This window comes from Lucilia sericata, unplaced genomic scaffold (genome assembly GCF_015586225.1).
Source record: "Lucilia sericata isolate MDLA Ls3-8-SP2 unplaced genomic scaffold, ASM1558622v1 Contig000700F_arrow, whole genome shotgun sequence".
Lineage (NCBI taxonomy): Eukaryota > Metazoa > Arthropoda > Insecta > Diptera > Calliphoridae > Lucilia > Lucilia sericata.
Window position 1 is genome coordinate 215,668 of NW_023994703.1, and position 18,899 is coordinate 234,566.

The 18,899-nt window shown below is 29.8% G+C and overlaps 1 protein-coding gene across 1 annotated transcript in view; it reads left to right on the plus strand.

Annotated features, from left to right (window-relative positions):
- LOC119607521 overlaps nt 1-18,899 on the plus strand; it is a 181,251-nt gene that overhangs the window by 150,337 nt on the left and 12,015 nt on the right. Inside the window, 1 exon segment of the mRNA XM_037961464.1 lies at nt 18,473-18,682. Coding sequence (XP_037817392.1) covers nt 18,473-18,682 — 210 coding nt within the window.

Genomic DNA, 18,899 nt, shown 5'->3' on the forward strand with positions numbered 1-18,899 from the left:
AAGTTTTGTATGTGTGTGGCATTGCAGATATTTAAATTTTAATGATTTCTTAAAGAACTGGAAAATCGATTTCTTAAAAAGCTTATTTGTATTAAAAAGAAACTTTACAAACTTTATCTTTAAATACTTAATATTAAGCTGGCATATTAATATTGCCTGTAATGTAATGCTCCTACTACTACTTGTAAAGCTTTAATGCAAAAAGTTCAATTAATATTTTAATTAAATTCCGCAGAACTTTAAACATGCTTAAATAAAGCTTTTCTCTCCTACTTTTTTTGAAATGAAATTAATATTTTAATTAAAGCTTACCTATCAATATTGCTTTTAATTTAAAGCTTTTCTCTTCCACATGTAAAGCTTTAATAAAAGTAATTCAATAAATATTTTAATAAAATTTAACAGAGTTTCACAAAAGCTTGTTTAACACCGATGTTATCTAAACTTTTGGGTGCCTTCGTTGATAGTTTTGTAGTCTGTCATAATGGACTCGATTATCACCTGAAACACTGATAAAGTTGCCCACAACACTCCCTATATTGACCTATATGTCAATACATACATCAAGAGTAAAAGCTTTTTCATACCATTCTTTATTTCTTATTGGCTTGTTTCTCTTAAAATTTTTAATATAAAGAGATAAAAAGCTTATTTTAGTTAAAAAGCTTTGGAAATTTTTGTTTATATTTTTTCTGTAGTTTAAATTTGCAGCATGTTTAGTAGAAAAGTTTGATCCTTTAAGCACAAAAGCTTTCTTAATATCAATATTGCCGATTTTTTCTCCTACAAGCTTTAATGAAAATAGTTAAATTACTCTAAGAAATATCGACAAGACTATAGGACAGATTATTTCGAAACTTACGGTAGCTTTAAAGGAAAAGCTCGACATAAAAGTTATTTCTCCAGCTTGTAAAGCTTTAACGAAAAAAGTTAAATTATTCAATAGACCCGACTATAGCATAGATTTCTTCTATAACAGTTGCAGTGACCGTTAAACAAAAGAGCTTTTTAACATTAATATTGAACTTTTTAAAACTTTTTTAAACTGTTTTTTGTAAAGCTTTAAAGACACGACTATTAGACAGATTATTTTGCAACTTACGGCAGCCTTAGAAGAAAAGCTTGACATATTTTTAAACTTTAATATTGATAGTTATTTCTCCTTCGTCTAAGGCTTTAACGAAAAAATTTAAATTACTCAATGAACCCAAGTATTGGACAGATTTTTCTATAACATGCAGCTTGATCTTTAAACAATCGTTTTTTAACATTAATATTGAACTTTATTTTCTACTAATTGTGAAGCTTTAAAGCTTTATTGACACAACTATGGGACATATTATTATTAATTTAGTGCAGCCTTAAAATAAAATTTCGACATAAAAGCTTTTTTAACATTAATATTAATAGTTATTTCTCCTACTTGTAAAAGCTTTAACGAAACAAGTTAAATTTCACTTGCTGTATCCAGAAGTTTGACCTTTGAACTTAAAAAGCTTTTTAAAAGCAATATTGAACGATTTTGTTTAATACTTTAAGAGAAAAGTTCATTCACAATTTATCGGAGAGAAAATGTTTTGTTAATAAGTGTTTTCTACTGAAGAGAACTAAGTCTCTAAGATATAAGGGATTCATGAAAATTTGATATGAGCCTGGCATTTGTATTGCAGGAACCATAAAAGCTTTCAAAATAGGATGCGAAAATTAATATTTGATACTTGCTATAACTCAATGTAATCGGGTTAAAATACTGTTTTAAATTGACTTAATCGTATTCATCTGTCTGCACGTCCTAAAAGACGTCTATTCTATGGTGAGATTTAATGCAAGTGCTTTTTTCAATCCAGAATCAACCAAAACACCTCCTAAACTCCTATTATTTTATTTCTTAAATCCCAGATTTTGATATAAATATCAACAAAATTTCTTTATTTATTTAAAAACTATTTAACAGAATTTCATAAATCCTTTTGAGTAGCCAAAATTTTGTTAAAACTACTTGACTTTTGTGAAAAAATTTTCGGACATAAAAACCAGGAATAATCCCTTAAATATTTTAGATTTTTTTTTTTTTTTTTGCAAAATTACTACATATTCAACATGTTGAAGAGCTCTTTAAATACTACAATGACGACACATATGTACTTGCATACATACATATGTATAAGTAAGTTTATATGCATTGTTTATTGACATTTTAATCTCTTTTTTTTGCTGCTGCTTCAATACATACATACATACATATACCACTACCATTAAAAATAAAAAAACAAACAATAGTATTGGTTTTTGTTTTGTTAAGACCATATCCTTAAGTCAACTAAATGCATTTTTATGCAGATGTCAAATATACAGTGACAAAAGAAACCCAAAGGGATAAAAATTCTACTGGCAAACCGGGTGTCAGAGGGAGCTAAAATGTATCTAACAAATCTTATTGTGGCTTTTAATATAGTAATGCTGCTTTCTTTCTCTACCACTACTACTCATACAAGCAGTCAAGCTTTAAATTTAGCAACTTATACATACAAGTGTGATTTTGTATACTTGCAATCAAGGACTCTTGATATGAGTTGTTTTTTGTTTTTTATTCGTTTTCTGTTTGATTTTAAAATCATTTATATAATTTCATTTATATGATTTTATTTTAGAGTGTGTATGAGAGTTTTTTCTATAAAAATTATCCTTAATACAAAAACAAACTTAATCTCTTTTTGTGTTTTTTTTTTGCATTTTCTACTTCGTTTAAGCTTTTAAGCATATTTAACCCTTAAATAAAATAACAAGAAAACATGTTGAGGTTTTCTATTTAAATATGAATTTTTTTTTAAGTATTTTATCTTAATATGCATAAGAAAGAGATTTATAAATGTTTAAATGCAATTTTGTTTAAATATTGAAAAAAAATATATCCCAGCAAAAGATTTTGTTAATCACTGTCAAAAATTTTCAGTTTCTAATCTTCAAAACTGTGTACATCAAATGAAAGGCCTTCAACATACATATCTTTCCTTCGTTATATACCTGACATTTCTGCCTAACCTCCCGGAAAATATTAATCCAAAGCCAGTAATGAGCGTTATAGTGATTTTCCGAAGGGGACCTTATATGGGGGGTAGGGTCAATTATGGACCGATCCTCATAAAATTTGGTAGGAAGATTTAGGATCATATGAAACTTATTTATGTCGAATTTCATCGCTATACTCGTACTATTAAAACAAATATGCCCGTTAAAGCTGATTTTCGGGGGTCCACTTGTATGAGGGCTATCCGAAAACATGGACCGATATTGCCCATTTTCAATACCAAACAAACCTTATCTATAGAGAACAAGCCTCTAGCTCATTCCGTTAGGACTCTATCGTGCTTTCAACAGACAGACAGACGGACATAGCTAGATCGTCTTAGAATTTAAGAAGGACCCAGAATATATATACTTTTATGGGTCTATGACCAATATTTCGATGTGTTACAAACGGAATGACAAAATCAATATACCCCCCATCTTTTTTGATGGTGGGTATAAATATATGAATATTTTTCCGAATTTTCTGTAACAATTAAGTACAGTTTCAATTCTAGATATCTGTAGACTTCAGTAGATCGATTTTCAATATCGCATAGTCCACTTTGCTATCTCTTGTCATGATGGAATATAACGCTTTTTGTCAGGTCGAATATTTTGGACGTTTTTGGACCAATTATTGGCCATTGCTTTTTATAACTACATATGTCCCTATTATTCTGGAAACATATGGTTTCTGCGCCTTCTCTTTAGGTCTAGAATGAATCAAGCCAAAATTCTAAAGTGAAGCGTGTTCTACATGTATTGAAGCAAATGGTAATTGGAAAGGTCAAGATCTGGGATATATAGCGGGCAAAACTTCCCGACCACTTCTTCCTAAATAGATTTTAGAAACCATTGCAACATAAGGCCGTTATCATGATAGAATAGTACGCTTAAATGTCTGGTCGCATACTTTGGCCATAGAACGAATCAGTTGTTTTCGGTACAGGTTCCCTCTAATGGTCTGTTCACATTTCAGCAGCTCATTATAGATTGGATCGAAATAATATTAACTTAAACTTGTTATGGTATTGTTAAGGCTGGTTGTTTGGGCTTTATATGCGATCTCTTACACTTCGGGTCCACATTCACTTTTCAGTGCAAAAATAATTTTCTTTTATAACTTTGAAACACTTTGAAACATCCAAACGCAGGGAAATGATATATCCTTGTGGCTCCTAACGATTTTATACGATCTTCCTGAGTTCAACAACAATCTGCTTGAAGTTGTTAGGCCTACAATTCTTATGCTTCAAACTTTTTTTTAGCTGGACTTGGTGATCTTTGTCTTCCGTATCAAAATCATCATTTCTGATCCGCATAAACCATCTAACGCTGGGATATACTTTTTAAAACTTATTGAAAAAATCCAAAAATGCTTACCTTTGTCTTGCATTAGGATTATTTACGCTATTTATAGATTTCTTGGGTATTTGGAAAAAAAAAAACTAGTTCAAATTGCTAATATGCAATTCTAATGACCACGTCAAATAGAATGCATGTTTTACATTTAAGCATTTACGCTTGAGAAGTAATGACATTATAAGAAAAATCAAAACATTTTTCAAAATCCAATAATAAACCTCTATCGTTAATAATAGAATACGGAAATAATCTGTCAAATGCTCTTTAGTAACCTAGCAAAAACTTACACTGCAAAGTAATGAAAACTTCTAATGCATTGGCATTATAATTCATTACTTTAATACGTCGCTATCATTGGAGGCAAGTACGAAACTTGAAATAACTACTTGTAGTTCATTATTAGAGTACTTAAAAGTAATGCTGATGGTATGTAGTGGTCATTGAAATGTAATGAAAAGCTTCTAATTCATTCATATTATAATTCATTACTTTAACACGTCGTTGGAGGCAAGTACGAAACTTGAAATAACTACATATAGGTCATTATTAGAGTACTTAAAAGTAATGCTGACGGTATGTAGTAATCATTGAAAAGTAAGTTGTTGAGTAAGTACAAGTTATTAGCAAGTTTCTGCGGGGATTGTCCATAGTTGGCCAATGGACCGATGAAGGTACAGCGTTCGTTCACTATCAGATTCTTTGATAACCGGTCCATTAATGGCTTAACCCTAGCCTTGGACCTTCACTCCCCCACTCAATTTAAGACTAAAAATCTCGTCAAAACTTTAATTTATATACTTAACTAACTATCACAATACAATTTGTTCCAAATTTAAGAATTGAGTAAAATGTATTTTGAATTCTCTAAAACACCTGTTGTTCTACTTTTCTGGCCCACTATACATATATTAGTTTAACTTGTAAATACCCAATAAATAGCTAGAATATTAAGTACAAAGCTTTAATTTCTTTTAAAGATGGTTACACTTGTAGTTTTTGTTTTCTTATATTCTTTTACTTTATTTTCTTTAACAAGAAAATCCATTAAATATGATTAAATAGGAAAAAAATAAATAAATAATAATATCTATTTATGTAGTTATTTGTAGGTTGTCAAACATACTACATTGTATATTTATTAGTTACTCAAACGCTGAAAAAAATAAACAAACAATAGTTATTAGTAAAATGAATATGAAAATAAAATAAATATTAAATAGGATTAAAACTAATAACCAATGTTTTAAGACGAGGTCACCCACTATTATATTCAAATTTAAAAAAACCCATACGAAAAACAACACCTCTAGTGGGCTAAAACCAACACTATTGTTTAGCAAAAAACACCAAGACTTAAGCTGCAGATTATTTTTATTTTAGAAAAAGAAAAATATTTTTCAAATTTTAAATTCTAAATTTATTTTCTTTAACTAAAAAAACAAACCAAATAATTAACATGTTATTATATACCAATATCAAAAAATTGTTTAACATTAACTATAATCCTGTACAAGCTTCTATGTATCTTTTACTCTTAATTTACAATTAAGTCTTAATCATCTTCTTGCAAACATTTGTTACAAATTGTTCCCAGCAAAAACTTTTATTAGCAATTATAGAAAAATCATTAGAAAATTTAGTCCATGTATATTCTATGAAAAAGCTTATAAAGCTTCTATAGCTTTACTATGAAGATTACTATTAAATGAAAAAGTATTTATATAATACATTATTAATAAGATCTTATTAAACTACTTTTATGTAATCAGAACAATAAGTAGTAGTCATTGAAAAGTATGTCAACAAGTTTTTGCTGGGGTTTGTATACGAATCTTGTTTTTCATAACAAAATGTTACTTATTTAAAGGATTTTCAAAATTAAATCCTGACTCTAAATATGTGTTTTTAGACATATACAGTATTTATGTTTATTGTCTTAGGGGTTTACGTAAATATCTTAAGGAATTTAACAAATAAATAAAATATTGTTATATTTTGGACAAAAAAAAAAAAAAACACATAAGTAGAGATAGTTTGAAAAAAAAATATATATATAAATAATAAAGTGTAATAAGTTACTACCGATTTTTTCATACCCTACATCGATATTAAGGTTCTTTCTAAAAAGAGCTTATGTATATATCAGCTAAGCAAGTTATGGACGTATAATCCAAAACTTCTTGTAGTAGAGAATGTAAATATCGAAAACGGGACTTAATATAAACGTGTTCCCTTTAAAGCCGTTTGTTACAATTTTAATACCATATCAAACTGAATGTTAAATTGATGTCAAGTTTCTTAAAACATTTTTAAAGTTTAGAAGATTTTCAGAAGAGGCCATTTTAAGGAATCTAAGACCATTAAAAATCCGAATACTGTTCATTTGAACGTGTTAGTTCTGTACAATCTTATTCGAATACCAACATTTGTAGAGACTAGGTTCGGGTGTACATTTATGTATGAGTCCATACAAAGAAGTTTTTTCACCATTTGTGTTTAATTACAAGTAATATAATACAAGAAAACTTTAAAGGTCTCAACTTTAACTTTCTCTTTAATTGCCCAACTCATATCAAGTTAGGAACGAGCCCTAAAAGCTAACACCGATATATTTTCGCGCATATATATAGAAACACGTTCTCTACCGTGAAAACCAATTATTTTCGGGGGAGCAAAATGTTCTCTACTAGTTTTACAAGGCGTTCAAGTGATATTTTATGTGGATAACTCGTGTTGTAGTTGATGAAGTCATAATTCAGACTGTCAATCACTTTCTCTTTAATTACTAAACTCATGCCAATGAAATGAGAACAAATTGCAAAGACGACCCCAGGGTCTTGAACGCCAACCGATATTACTTCGACCATAGACATAGATACCATGATCGCCACAACAATGACGAGAAATCCACAGGGAAATAAAATTTGTTCATGTCAACTAAATGTCTTTTATAGTAGTGGACTAGTACAAAATAAGTCTGGAGGTTCGATTCCCATCAGAGAATTGTATAGTAATATAAACACTACGACACCAATGTTTATACTTCTTACATATTCGCCTGAACCAACTTATGTATTAGATCAATAGTGAACTAGTACAAAATAAGTCTAGAGGTTCGATTCCCATCAGAGAATTGTATTGTAATATAAACACTACGACACCAATGTTTATACTTCTCACATATTCGCCTGAACCAACTTATGTATTAGACCAATAGGTCTAGAACAATTTCAGGACTATAAACTTGTATTAAATCCAATATAAATCGAAATACATATGATGCCGCTAGAGATTAATTAAATTCCTCAAGGGATCCGCGAATTTTAAAGCAAAAGGATCCTCTGTTACTGGTTGCAAAAGGGTATTGATATCGGCAATATGATCAAATATCTTACTAATAAATTGCAAAACAAAATTTACTAATTTTGTGACGATCAGATTGTGGAATGATTTAATTCTCAATTTTTTTTTCACGAATATTCCGAAAACTTTATGTATATTTTGTGAGAATTGGAAAGTATAATATATAGTAAAGTATATAATATCCATCTACCGAAATTAATTTGTACAATAACTGAAAACAGAATTGACTTAATTCTCAATTTCTAATTTATCAAGAATATTCCGAGAACTTTATGTATATTTGGTGAGGATCATTTAATAGAATGTATATTAAGCCATCTTTCGCAATTAATTTGTACAACAATCGAAAAAAGAATTGATTTAATTCTCAATTTCTAATTTATCAAGAATATTCCGAGAACTTTATGTAAGTGATACATAAACATTGCATAGTTTTAGGAGCATAAGAATAAATAATAAATGTTGTATAAGTTTTTGGTCGAAAAATATGGGGAGCATTTTTAATTGTTTATTATACAGATAAATGTACTTATTACAGCCATCCTGAGTATAAAACTGTTATAGACTGGTTTTAGACTTTCTGTTTGAACTTACTCTGGTCAGTTGGTAAGAAAATAACTAACTTAAGAACTAACCAACTTATATTAAGTCAAGCCAAATACACGTGTACTCTTAACTCATACATTAGGGTAGCATCGTTTTGAACTGTTAAAAGTAGAAGTTATCAGTGTTGGGTTACCAAATTGGGGTAAAGTTATCATAGATTAGGATAAGTTTGAAATGCATCCACCTGCATAAGAACAGAAAAATACACTTGGGCCGCTATCTTACCTATTTAGCGTTATTTCTCTGTACGTACTTCTTTAGTATTCCTGAGGAATGTAATGAATAATATTGGTAATCTTGATATCTCCCTAATATCCATACATAACATTCTCGTTCTGTCTGTATATTTTACTGTATATTTTATATTTGTAATTTTGTCTCTTAACAAGTTACTTCACAAAAGTAAATAAGCAAAATAAGTAGCTTAAAATGCTCTACTGTTTCTAAATATTATAAACATTTTACAATTAACAAACATTGTTTTCTGGTTTGTAATTACAAAAACAAAATAACATAAGAATATATTATTAAGATTAATATTATACGATACAATTTATCAATTTTTCTAAGTCGATATTAACTATTTGATGTTACTGGAGGAATTATATTAACTTTAATTGGATTATATGGAAATGTTAAAAGAATTTTAAAAGAAGAAAAAAACTATTAATAAGTTAAATAATACATATATTTATCCAATTCATAATCGGTGTTGTAACGTTGTATATCATATACCATACAACAACAATTGTGAATTGCACAATTGTTAAATTGCTTAAAATTCTACACAAAATATTTGGTATATTGATGTATAATTCTGATATATTGTCTAGTTAGGCCCGAAATCTATGGGAACTGTATTACAACCTAATAATTCTGATCAATATTTTAAAAATAGCTTTTTTGCCAAATTTTATTTTTTCTTTACTATTTACCTATTAAGCTTTACAAGGAAAAGTGATTGGTTATTTCATCACTCCCAAGTAATCTAGAGTGTAATCACCGTATTCACAATATCAGATCCTATGCATCCAAAAATGACAGTAATTTACATTAACATCTAAACACCTGGTTGGCTTTAATACGTTTTTCGTCACGAATATACTCTTTGTAAATTAGAGAGTGAGGAGAGTCTTAACTTTAGTTTCCTTTTTGTAAGCGAGAGCGTTGAAAGTCATTCCTTTGCCACCCCTAAGTAAACTAGTGAGTAGACACTTAATTCAAAATGTTCATTATTAAGTATTGACTTCTTTGAACTAGTTTTATGACTGCTTCTCACCTATTAGGCTTCACAATGAACAGATATTGGTTATTTCAATGCTTCCAAGTAATCTAGCTGGAAGTCCATTTAGTGCCTCTATGTTATCTAGAATGCTATCACTGAATTCACTTTAAACGTAGAATCAGTTGTTTATCGAAGCCGTCAACTTGTGATAACTGACTAATTTTAGTCATATAGCTGGTCCTATAATTCTAAACTTTCGCAGCAGTTTGATAAAGGGTCAATGAATCCGAAAATCGCAAGAATTTCCCCAAATGTCTAAACACTTCGTTAGCTTTAATATGTTTTTCGTCACGAATGTACTCTTTGTAAATAACAGAATGAAGACAGTCTTAACTCTAGTTTACCGTTTGTAAGCGAGAGCGGAGACAGTCGTCCCTTTGCCATCCCTAAGTAAACTAGTGAGTAGACACTTTATCCAAAATGTTTATTATTAAGTATTGACTTCTTTGAACTAGTTTTATGACTGCTAAAGTTCGCGTGGATATTTATTAACTCTTTACTTCTCTCCTATTAGGCTTTACAATGAACAGATATTGGTTATTTCATAGCTCCCAAGTAATCTAGCGGGAAGTCATGCTTCGCTTTAGTGACTCTAAGTAATATAGAGTGTTATCACCGCAATCACTTTAAACAGAGAATCAGTTGATTATCAAAGCAGTCAGCTTGTGATAAGTGACTAATTTCAGTCTTATAGCTGGTCCTATAATTCTAAACTTTCCCAGCAGTTTGATAAAGTGTCAATGCATCCGAAAATGACTGTAATTTCCACTAACTTCTGAACACCTGGTTGGCTTACGTTTTTCCGTCACGAATGTACTTTTAGTTAATGAGAGAGTGAAGAAAGTCTTAACTATAGTTTCCCTTTTGTAAGCGAGAGCGTAGACAGTCGTTCCTTTACCATCACCAAGTAAACTAGTGTTCATTGCTTCTCATCTATTAAGTTTTACAATGAAAAGAGATTGGTTATTTCATTGCTTCCAAATAATCTAGCATAAAGTCAAACGTGACTTTAGGGTCTCAATGTAATCTAGAGTGTAATCACCGCTTGTGTGCTTGTGAAAATGTAATACGTTTTTCGTCACGAATGTAACCTTTGTAAATAAGAGAGTAAAAACCAAATCGTTTACTATCCCCAAGTAAACTAGAGAGTAGTTAGGCACTTAAAAAAATTAAACTCCTTTGAACTTGCTTTCTGGTAAAAATAGGTTGAATTAGGTTGTTTTTACGATTTACTTTTTTAATTGCAGTTTTTATAAACTTTAAAAATTAGCAATTTTTTAACTTAAGCTCTTATTACGTTTTTTTTTTCAACAAATTAAATAATTTCCTTAAGTAGTTTTTGTTACTTACTGGCAATATTCTAGCAAATATTTCAATTTGAATTTAAGTTTTAATTCTTATTTTTTTTTTCTTTTTATTTATTTTTACAGCTTTAAATTAATAATAATTGTTTTTAATTTCTAAATAAAGTACAATATTTCATATTACTGCCATAGCTTAAGGACTAGTTTTAGTTTTCTTTTTACAAAAAGCCAAAAAGAACTAACAACAACAACAAAAATTACCATAAACTAACACACATATGTACATAGAGAAATGGTAAAAACAAAAAGAAGAAAAAAAAAATATTATTTAATATCCTTAAAAATTTTCTTTCTTTTAAGCTGCTCAAGCATAAAATACCTTAATAACCCTGATTGCAAGTTTCTTAAGAACATATAAGATGTATTTAAATTTCTTTATAGTTGTTGTTATTATTTCTATACATAACACCCCAACCCACCCTAACTTCCAAGCACAAAATGACCAATTGTCCTTAACATGTTACTTAGAAACCACCCCTTTTTTTAAGGGGTGGGGTAGGGTGGTGTTGTGTGTGTTCTTGGGTTTATTGTTTTATACTTGACCAGGCTATTTTAGCTCTAATCTTATGCTCCAATTAAAAAGGTTAGTTTGTTTGGAATCTTTTCGTAAATGTTGGGTAATGTTTGGCCACTAGCTCTACAGTGCAAATGCTAGTGTTGTTATGTTTGTATATTTTTTTGGGTTCTTTTTTTCTGTTTAACAAGAATCCTTAAGTAAAATAAGTTTTTAAAATAACAATAATAAACTTCTTAAGATTTTTGTGTATTGGTAAAATGTTTGTCTTATAGTTTAGTTCTCATACACACATACATATAACACTCTGCATGTGTTGAGATGAAATCCTTAAGGCCTTAAAAAATATACAAATAAAACCAGTTTTTTATACTCTTGTCAATTTTCCGTATTATGGTTTTTAGGTAATTATGAAATTTTATTTTAATATGATTTTAAATTGTTTATTGTTTATTCAATCATTTTAATCTATAACTGGGCACTTATACACACATACACACGACCCTAATAACACAGTCAAACAAACGCTCATTGGCCATATTAACCTTGCAGTTCAGGGGATATCAACTGATCCCTTAAAGTTTACAAACACATTTCAATTTGATTACAAATTAACCCTGCCATTGATTACTTGTGGTGGGTCCAATAACCACCTTCTCTAGATTACTTAGATACATTAAAGTTATAACTGACTTCCCGCTAGATTACTTCTAGATACTTAAGTAATGTATGACTTTCTCTCTGCCAAACAAACAGAACAAACGAGTAAAATTACCTAAAAATGTAACAATCTGAGTTAGTTAAACATTTGGGTAAATGAACTACAAAACTACTGGGCTACACATTGGTCATCTTATATAAATCATTTATTTCTATGTATCTAAATTATTAAGGTTATTAAGTTGTTATATTTTTAGTTTATTTATTTATTTATTTCTTCATTTAACAAATAAACTAACTGGCAGCCAGCAACTTTATTATAATTTTCTTTTACAGCTTAAGGGTGAAAATATTTAGGTATTTTATATATATTTTTTTTTTTTGCTAAAATATATACATTTTTCCTTATCAAAGAATGACCATTAATAGATTATTAAAAATCATCTTTTAGAAGTTTAAACCTTTTAAGAAAAAAACCTAAAAAACTAAAAATAACTAAAGTGGTATTATAAAGAAAATTGTTCTATAAATATTAAAATTTCAAAAGGAATTTAAATTTTTAATACTCTAAAGTTAGCATTTGACAATAATATGTAAAAACGTCCAACCCTGGAAATGCTTTGGCGTCTTTTACTACGACTATTACTTATTTTACAGTCTTCAAAATTAATTCCATAATTTTAACTTTGCAGTTAGTTTGTTAGTTAGTTAGTTAGTTAGTTAGTTAGTTAGTTAGTTAGTTAGTTAGGTAGTTAGTAGTTAGTTAGTTAGTTAGTTAGTTAGTTAGTTAGTTAGTTAGTTGTTAGTTAGTTAGTAGTTAGTTAGTTGTTAGTTAGTTAGTTAGTTAGTTAGTTAGTTAGTTAGTTGTTAGTTAGTTAGTTAGTTAGTTAGTTAGTTAGTTAGTTAGTTAGTTAGTGTTAGTTAGTTAGTTAGTTAGTTAGTTCGTTAGTTTAGTTAGTTAGTTAGTTAGTTCGTTAGTTCGTTTTTAGTTCGTTTCGTTCGTTCGTTCGTTTCGTTCGTTCGTTTTCGTTCGTTCTTCGTTCGTTGTTCGTTCGTTCGTTCGTTCGTTCGTTCGTTCGTTCGTTCGTTCGTTTCGTTCGTTCGTTCGTTTCGTTCGTTCGTTCGTTCGTTCGTTTTCGTTCGTTTCGTTCGTTCGTTCGTTCGTTCGTTCGTTCGTTCGTTCGTTCGTTCGTTGTTCGTTCGTTCGTTCGTTCGTTCGTTCGTTCGTTCGTTCTTCGTTCGTTGTTGTTCGTTTTCGTTCGTTCGTTCGTTCGTTCGTTTTCGTTCGTTCGTTCGTTCGTTTCGTTCGTTCGTTCGTTCGTTCGTTCTTTCGTTCGTTCGTTCGTTCGTTTCGTTCGTTCGTTCGTTTCGTTCGTTCGTTCGTTCGTTCGTTCGTTCGTTTCGTTCGTTCGTTCGTTCGTTCGTTTCGTTCGTTCGTTCGTTCGTTCGTTCGTTCGTTCGTTCGTTCGTTCGTCGTTCGTTCGTTCGTTGTTCGTTCGTTCGTTCGTTCGTTCGTTCGTTTCGTTCGTTCGTTCGTTCGTTCGTTCTTTCGTTCGTTCGTTCGTTCGTTCGTTCGTTCGTTCGTTCGTTTAGTTAGTTAGTTAGTTAGTTAGTTAGTAGTTAGTTAGTAGTTAGTAGTTAGTTAGTTAGTAGTTAGTTAGTTAGTTAGTTAGTTAGTTAATTAATTAGTTAGTTAAAATGCCTATTGGCCACCAATGGTTCCTCGAACCTACGACCTTCCTACTTGCTTTCCATTACTTACACTTTATTACCATTAGATTATAGTTCCACTTCCTGAACAACATCTCGGAACCTGTTTCAAACCATACCTCCGAGAAAATCAATATCAAATGTTACTACATTCATACATTTTGCTGTAAAGTCTTAAATCGTATCTCAGGCCCATTAAAATAACTAAAATACAACTATAGCCCCTTTAATTATGCACTGTTACTGAGTTAACACAATCCCTCCGAGTATGCTAAATTTCTCACAATACTGTTAAGCATTTAATAAACCCTTTTTTTGTGCAACACACTCTCATAAACACATAAAATATGCATAGTTGCGCTAATAAGCTTAACTCCGGTAATAATATTTATTAATTATTCCAATTATAAATCGCTCTTTAGCAATATTGTACTTTTTATACTCAAACTCTCACCCAACAAGGCCCACAGATTAAACAATTGTTTGTCATAAATTGATGCCTTTTGTAATAAATTTCGCTTGTATTTAAATAGTTCTTTTTGTTAAAATTTAAACAAATTAAATAAATATTAATGCAATTGGAAAAAAATATGCCTGCCTGCATGCACAGGCGGGAGTGGGGTGTTTTCAAAACTGCATTATAGTAATAAGATTTTCTCTACACATTAGCGGTAATACTACAATAACCATAAATATGCACTTACTAAAATACTCGGGACCTAACATTTTTACTAGTTATTTGCCAATCAAAAACACTAGGTTGTGGCAAGTAAGTAGTACCTAGCTCATAAATAAATGCTCGAAAAAAATATGCATTTTAGCTTTAATCTTTTTTTGGGGGCCACCAAAATCATTTGTATAATTTTGTTGTTATTGTTTGTTTGGGTCTTATTGTTGTTGATGCTGTAATATTGAACAATAATTTTTGTTGGCCATAATGCTAAACACACACTATGCCAATACAAAATTATATATATATATTTTTTTTTTATTTTTCAAAATCCGATTTTGTTTTAACCTCAAATCATGTTGATGATTATGATGATGTTGTTTTTTTTTTTTTTTGTTTTAGTCCCGGATTGGTTTGACTAGTTGTTGGTTGGGAGCATATGTATAACATAATTCTTGTAATGAGTTTATTGTTAATGGCTTTTCGCATTGATGAGAATGAGGCAAACATGTTGGGTTTGCGAAAGCCACATACATAGTACTTAAATCTGGAACTATTAACTTCATACTATATAAATATATAGGTGTATACCAAGTCTAGAAGCTTTTTTCCGGCTAAAGATTTCGATAATAGTGGAACAATTGCACCATATTTCTATTCGGAATCAGATATGGAGAACGTTTTAGTAAAAACTTATGGAAAATAATTTTTAAATAAATTATTGGCCTTTTTGTAAAACTAACGCTTTCTAGATATCTGGCGATTTCCTATATTTTTACCCTCTTCTGCAATTAAAACCTTATCTTATAGAATGAAAGAAAAAAAAAAAAAAAAACATTCAAAATAATAGCATTACAATTTCATTTTATATTTGTATATAATGTATGAAACAAAACATTTAAAATATAATTTAACATTCACAGTACTGTGCAAATGATAATCAAAAAAAAATAATTAATAAAAGAAAATAAATCTTAAACTCGCTAAAGTAAATAAACATTTACATTTTCATATATTTTCAAACGTATTCGTGGCCAGACTGCAGACTAGACTACATACTAGTCTATAGACTAGACTATAGACTGGACTATAGTCTAGACTATAGACTAGATTATAGGCTAGACTAGACTATAGACTAGACTAGACTATAGACTAGACTATAGACTAGACTATAGACTAGACTATAGACTAAACTATAGACTAGACTATAGAGACTAGACTATGGACTAGACTATAGAGACTAGACTATAGACTAGACTATAGACTAGACTATAGACTAGACTATAGACTAGACTATAGACTTTACTATAGACTAGACTATAGACTAGACTATATACTAGACTATAGACTAGACTATAGACTAGACTATAGACTAGACTATAGACTAGACTATAGACTAGACTATAGACTAGACTATAGACTAGACTATAGACTAGACTATAGACTAGACTATAGACTAGACTATAGACTAGACTATAGACTAGATTATAGACTAGAATATAGACTAGAATATAGACTAGACTATAGACTAGAATATAGACTAGACTATAGACTAGACTATAGACCAGACTATAGACTAGACTATAGACTAGACTATAGACTAGACTATAGACTAGACTATATACTAGACTATAGAATGGACTATAGACTAGACTATAGACTAGACTATAGACTAAACTATAGGCTAGACTATAGACTAAACTATAGACTAGACTATAGACTAAACTATAGACTAGACTATAGACTAGACTATAGACTAGACTATAGACTAGACTATAGACTTTACTATAGACTAGACTATAGACTTTACTATAGACTAGACTATAGACTAGACTATATACTAGACTATAGACTAGACTATAGACTAGACTATAGACTAGACTATAGACTAGACTATAGACTAGACTATAGACTAGACTATAGACTAGACTATAGACTAGACTATAGACTAGACTATAGACTAGACTATAGACTAGACTATAGACTAGACTATAGACTAGACTATAGACTAGACTATAGACTAGACTATAGACTAGACTATATACTAGACTATAGACTAGACTATAGACTAGACTATAGACTAAACTATAGACTAGACTATAGACTAGACTATAGACTAGACTATAGACTAGACTATAGACTAGACTATAGACTAGACTATAGACTAGACTATAGACTAGACTATAGACTAGACTATAGACTAGACTATAGACTAGACTATAGACTAGACTATAGACTAGACTATAGACTAGACTATAGACTAGACTATAGACTAGACTATAGACTAGACTATAGACTAGACTATAGACTAGACTATAGACTAGACTATAGACTAGACTATAGACTAGACTATAGACTAGACTATAGACTAGACTATAGACTAGACTATAGACTAGACTATAGACTAGACTATAGACTAGACTATAGACTAGACTATAGACTAGACTATAGACTAGACTATAGACTAGACTATAGACTAGACTATAGACTAGACTATAGACTAGACTATAGACTAGACTATAGACTAGACTATAGACTAGACTATAGACTAGACTATAGACTAGACTATAGACTAGACTATAGACTAGACTATAGACTAGACTATAGACTAGACTATAGACTAGACTATAGACTAGACTATAGACTAGACTATAGACTAGACTATAGACTAGACTATAGACTAGACTATAGACTAGACTATACTAGACTAACTAGACTATAGACTAGACTAAACTATAGACTAGACTATAAACTAGACTATAGACTAGACTAAACTATAGACTAGACTATAGACTAGTCTATACTATAAACTGGATTACTGAAACATATAATTGACTACTGCCTTAACTACAGTCTATACTATAGACTGGGCCATAGACAGGACTATAGACTAGACAGTTACATATTTCTGTTGCCAATATTTAGCCCATACTGTTGAAAATTTTCTGCTATTGTTACGTAATATTTTCTCACAACAACTACAAAATATTTAAAACGGAATTTAAGGAAAATATTAAACATTTATTAATGTAATAATTTAATTTCATTATAAATGTATTACGAACGCAATACAACAAAACAGTGTAACGCACAATATAATAGAGAGTATGAGAGAAATGTTATAGCTACATACATACATACATTAGGGGGGATGCGTTAGAATTGTTATATGGAACAATTGAATACATTTAATACTTTGTAAATCGATATACATTAAATTTTTATAAAATTTCTTTTTATAAGATTTTTTAAATATTTGATCTAAACTGTTATCTGTGGTAAAACTGAAAATTTTTTTCGACCACCCTAATGTAAATCTGTTCTCTATGCATATTTGATTCATAATGCCACAGATATATGCAACTTTAATCCTTTACTACTATAACAATAACAACAAAAACTCCAAGCAGAGCAATAACAGCGTAAAAATACAATAAAGTGCGTATTTTAATAAGCATTTCATATTTGTAAATACGCACAATTTCGGGGAGTTTTTTTTTGTAAATAAAATATTTCACTTAAAATCATGGCAGATTTTATTTAATTAAATATATAGCAATAATTAACTTTATATTTTTGACAATATGTTTAAAGAGCATTTTCAAATATAAATGTATTTCGAGATTTTTGTTTGTCAATAATGGGTGATTGCATTTGTAAATAGTAGCGAGTAGGTTTTTAAAAATTTTTATTTTATAAGAATAATTTATTATTACATACTACTTTTGTGTTAAATCAAAGAGAGTATTTAAAATTAAAATACTTAATTGATATAAGTAATTTTAAAGGATTTAAAAGGGTATTTTTTTAAAGTTATTATTATTTTTATAATATGAAAATTAATTATATTTTTTCTTATTTTTTAGCAAAATCATTACCATTACATTGTGTAGTGGAGTCGGTACACTCCCTGCAAGCCTCTCTAACCATAGATCAACGTAGTCCCTGGAAACGAAGACCAAATGTTGAAACGGATAGTTATGTTATAATAGCAGCAGCTACACCCTGGTCCGAAATAGTACAAACAGCTTTACAAAGATTGGGTTATTCTCAAGAGACATCGTCGACAGCAAGAGGTAAGTTGTTCAGTTAAAGCTGATAAATGTTTATTTTGAATCAAAACTTTTTACCGGTTCAACATCTTTTGGTAAAGAGTTTCGAATCAAACTGTTCCATTTCCAGACGGACAGATATTTAGCTCTATATGTTCCGGCTTTATCGGAAATCAATATGTGAACAACAATATTTATGAAACTTTAGTCGGGAATATAAAAAATTGAATATGAAAGTTAG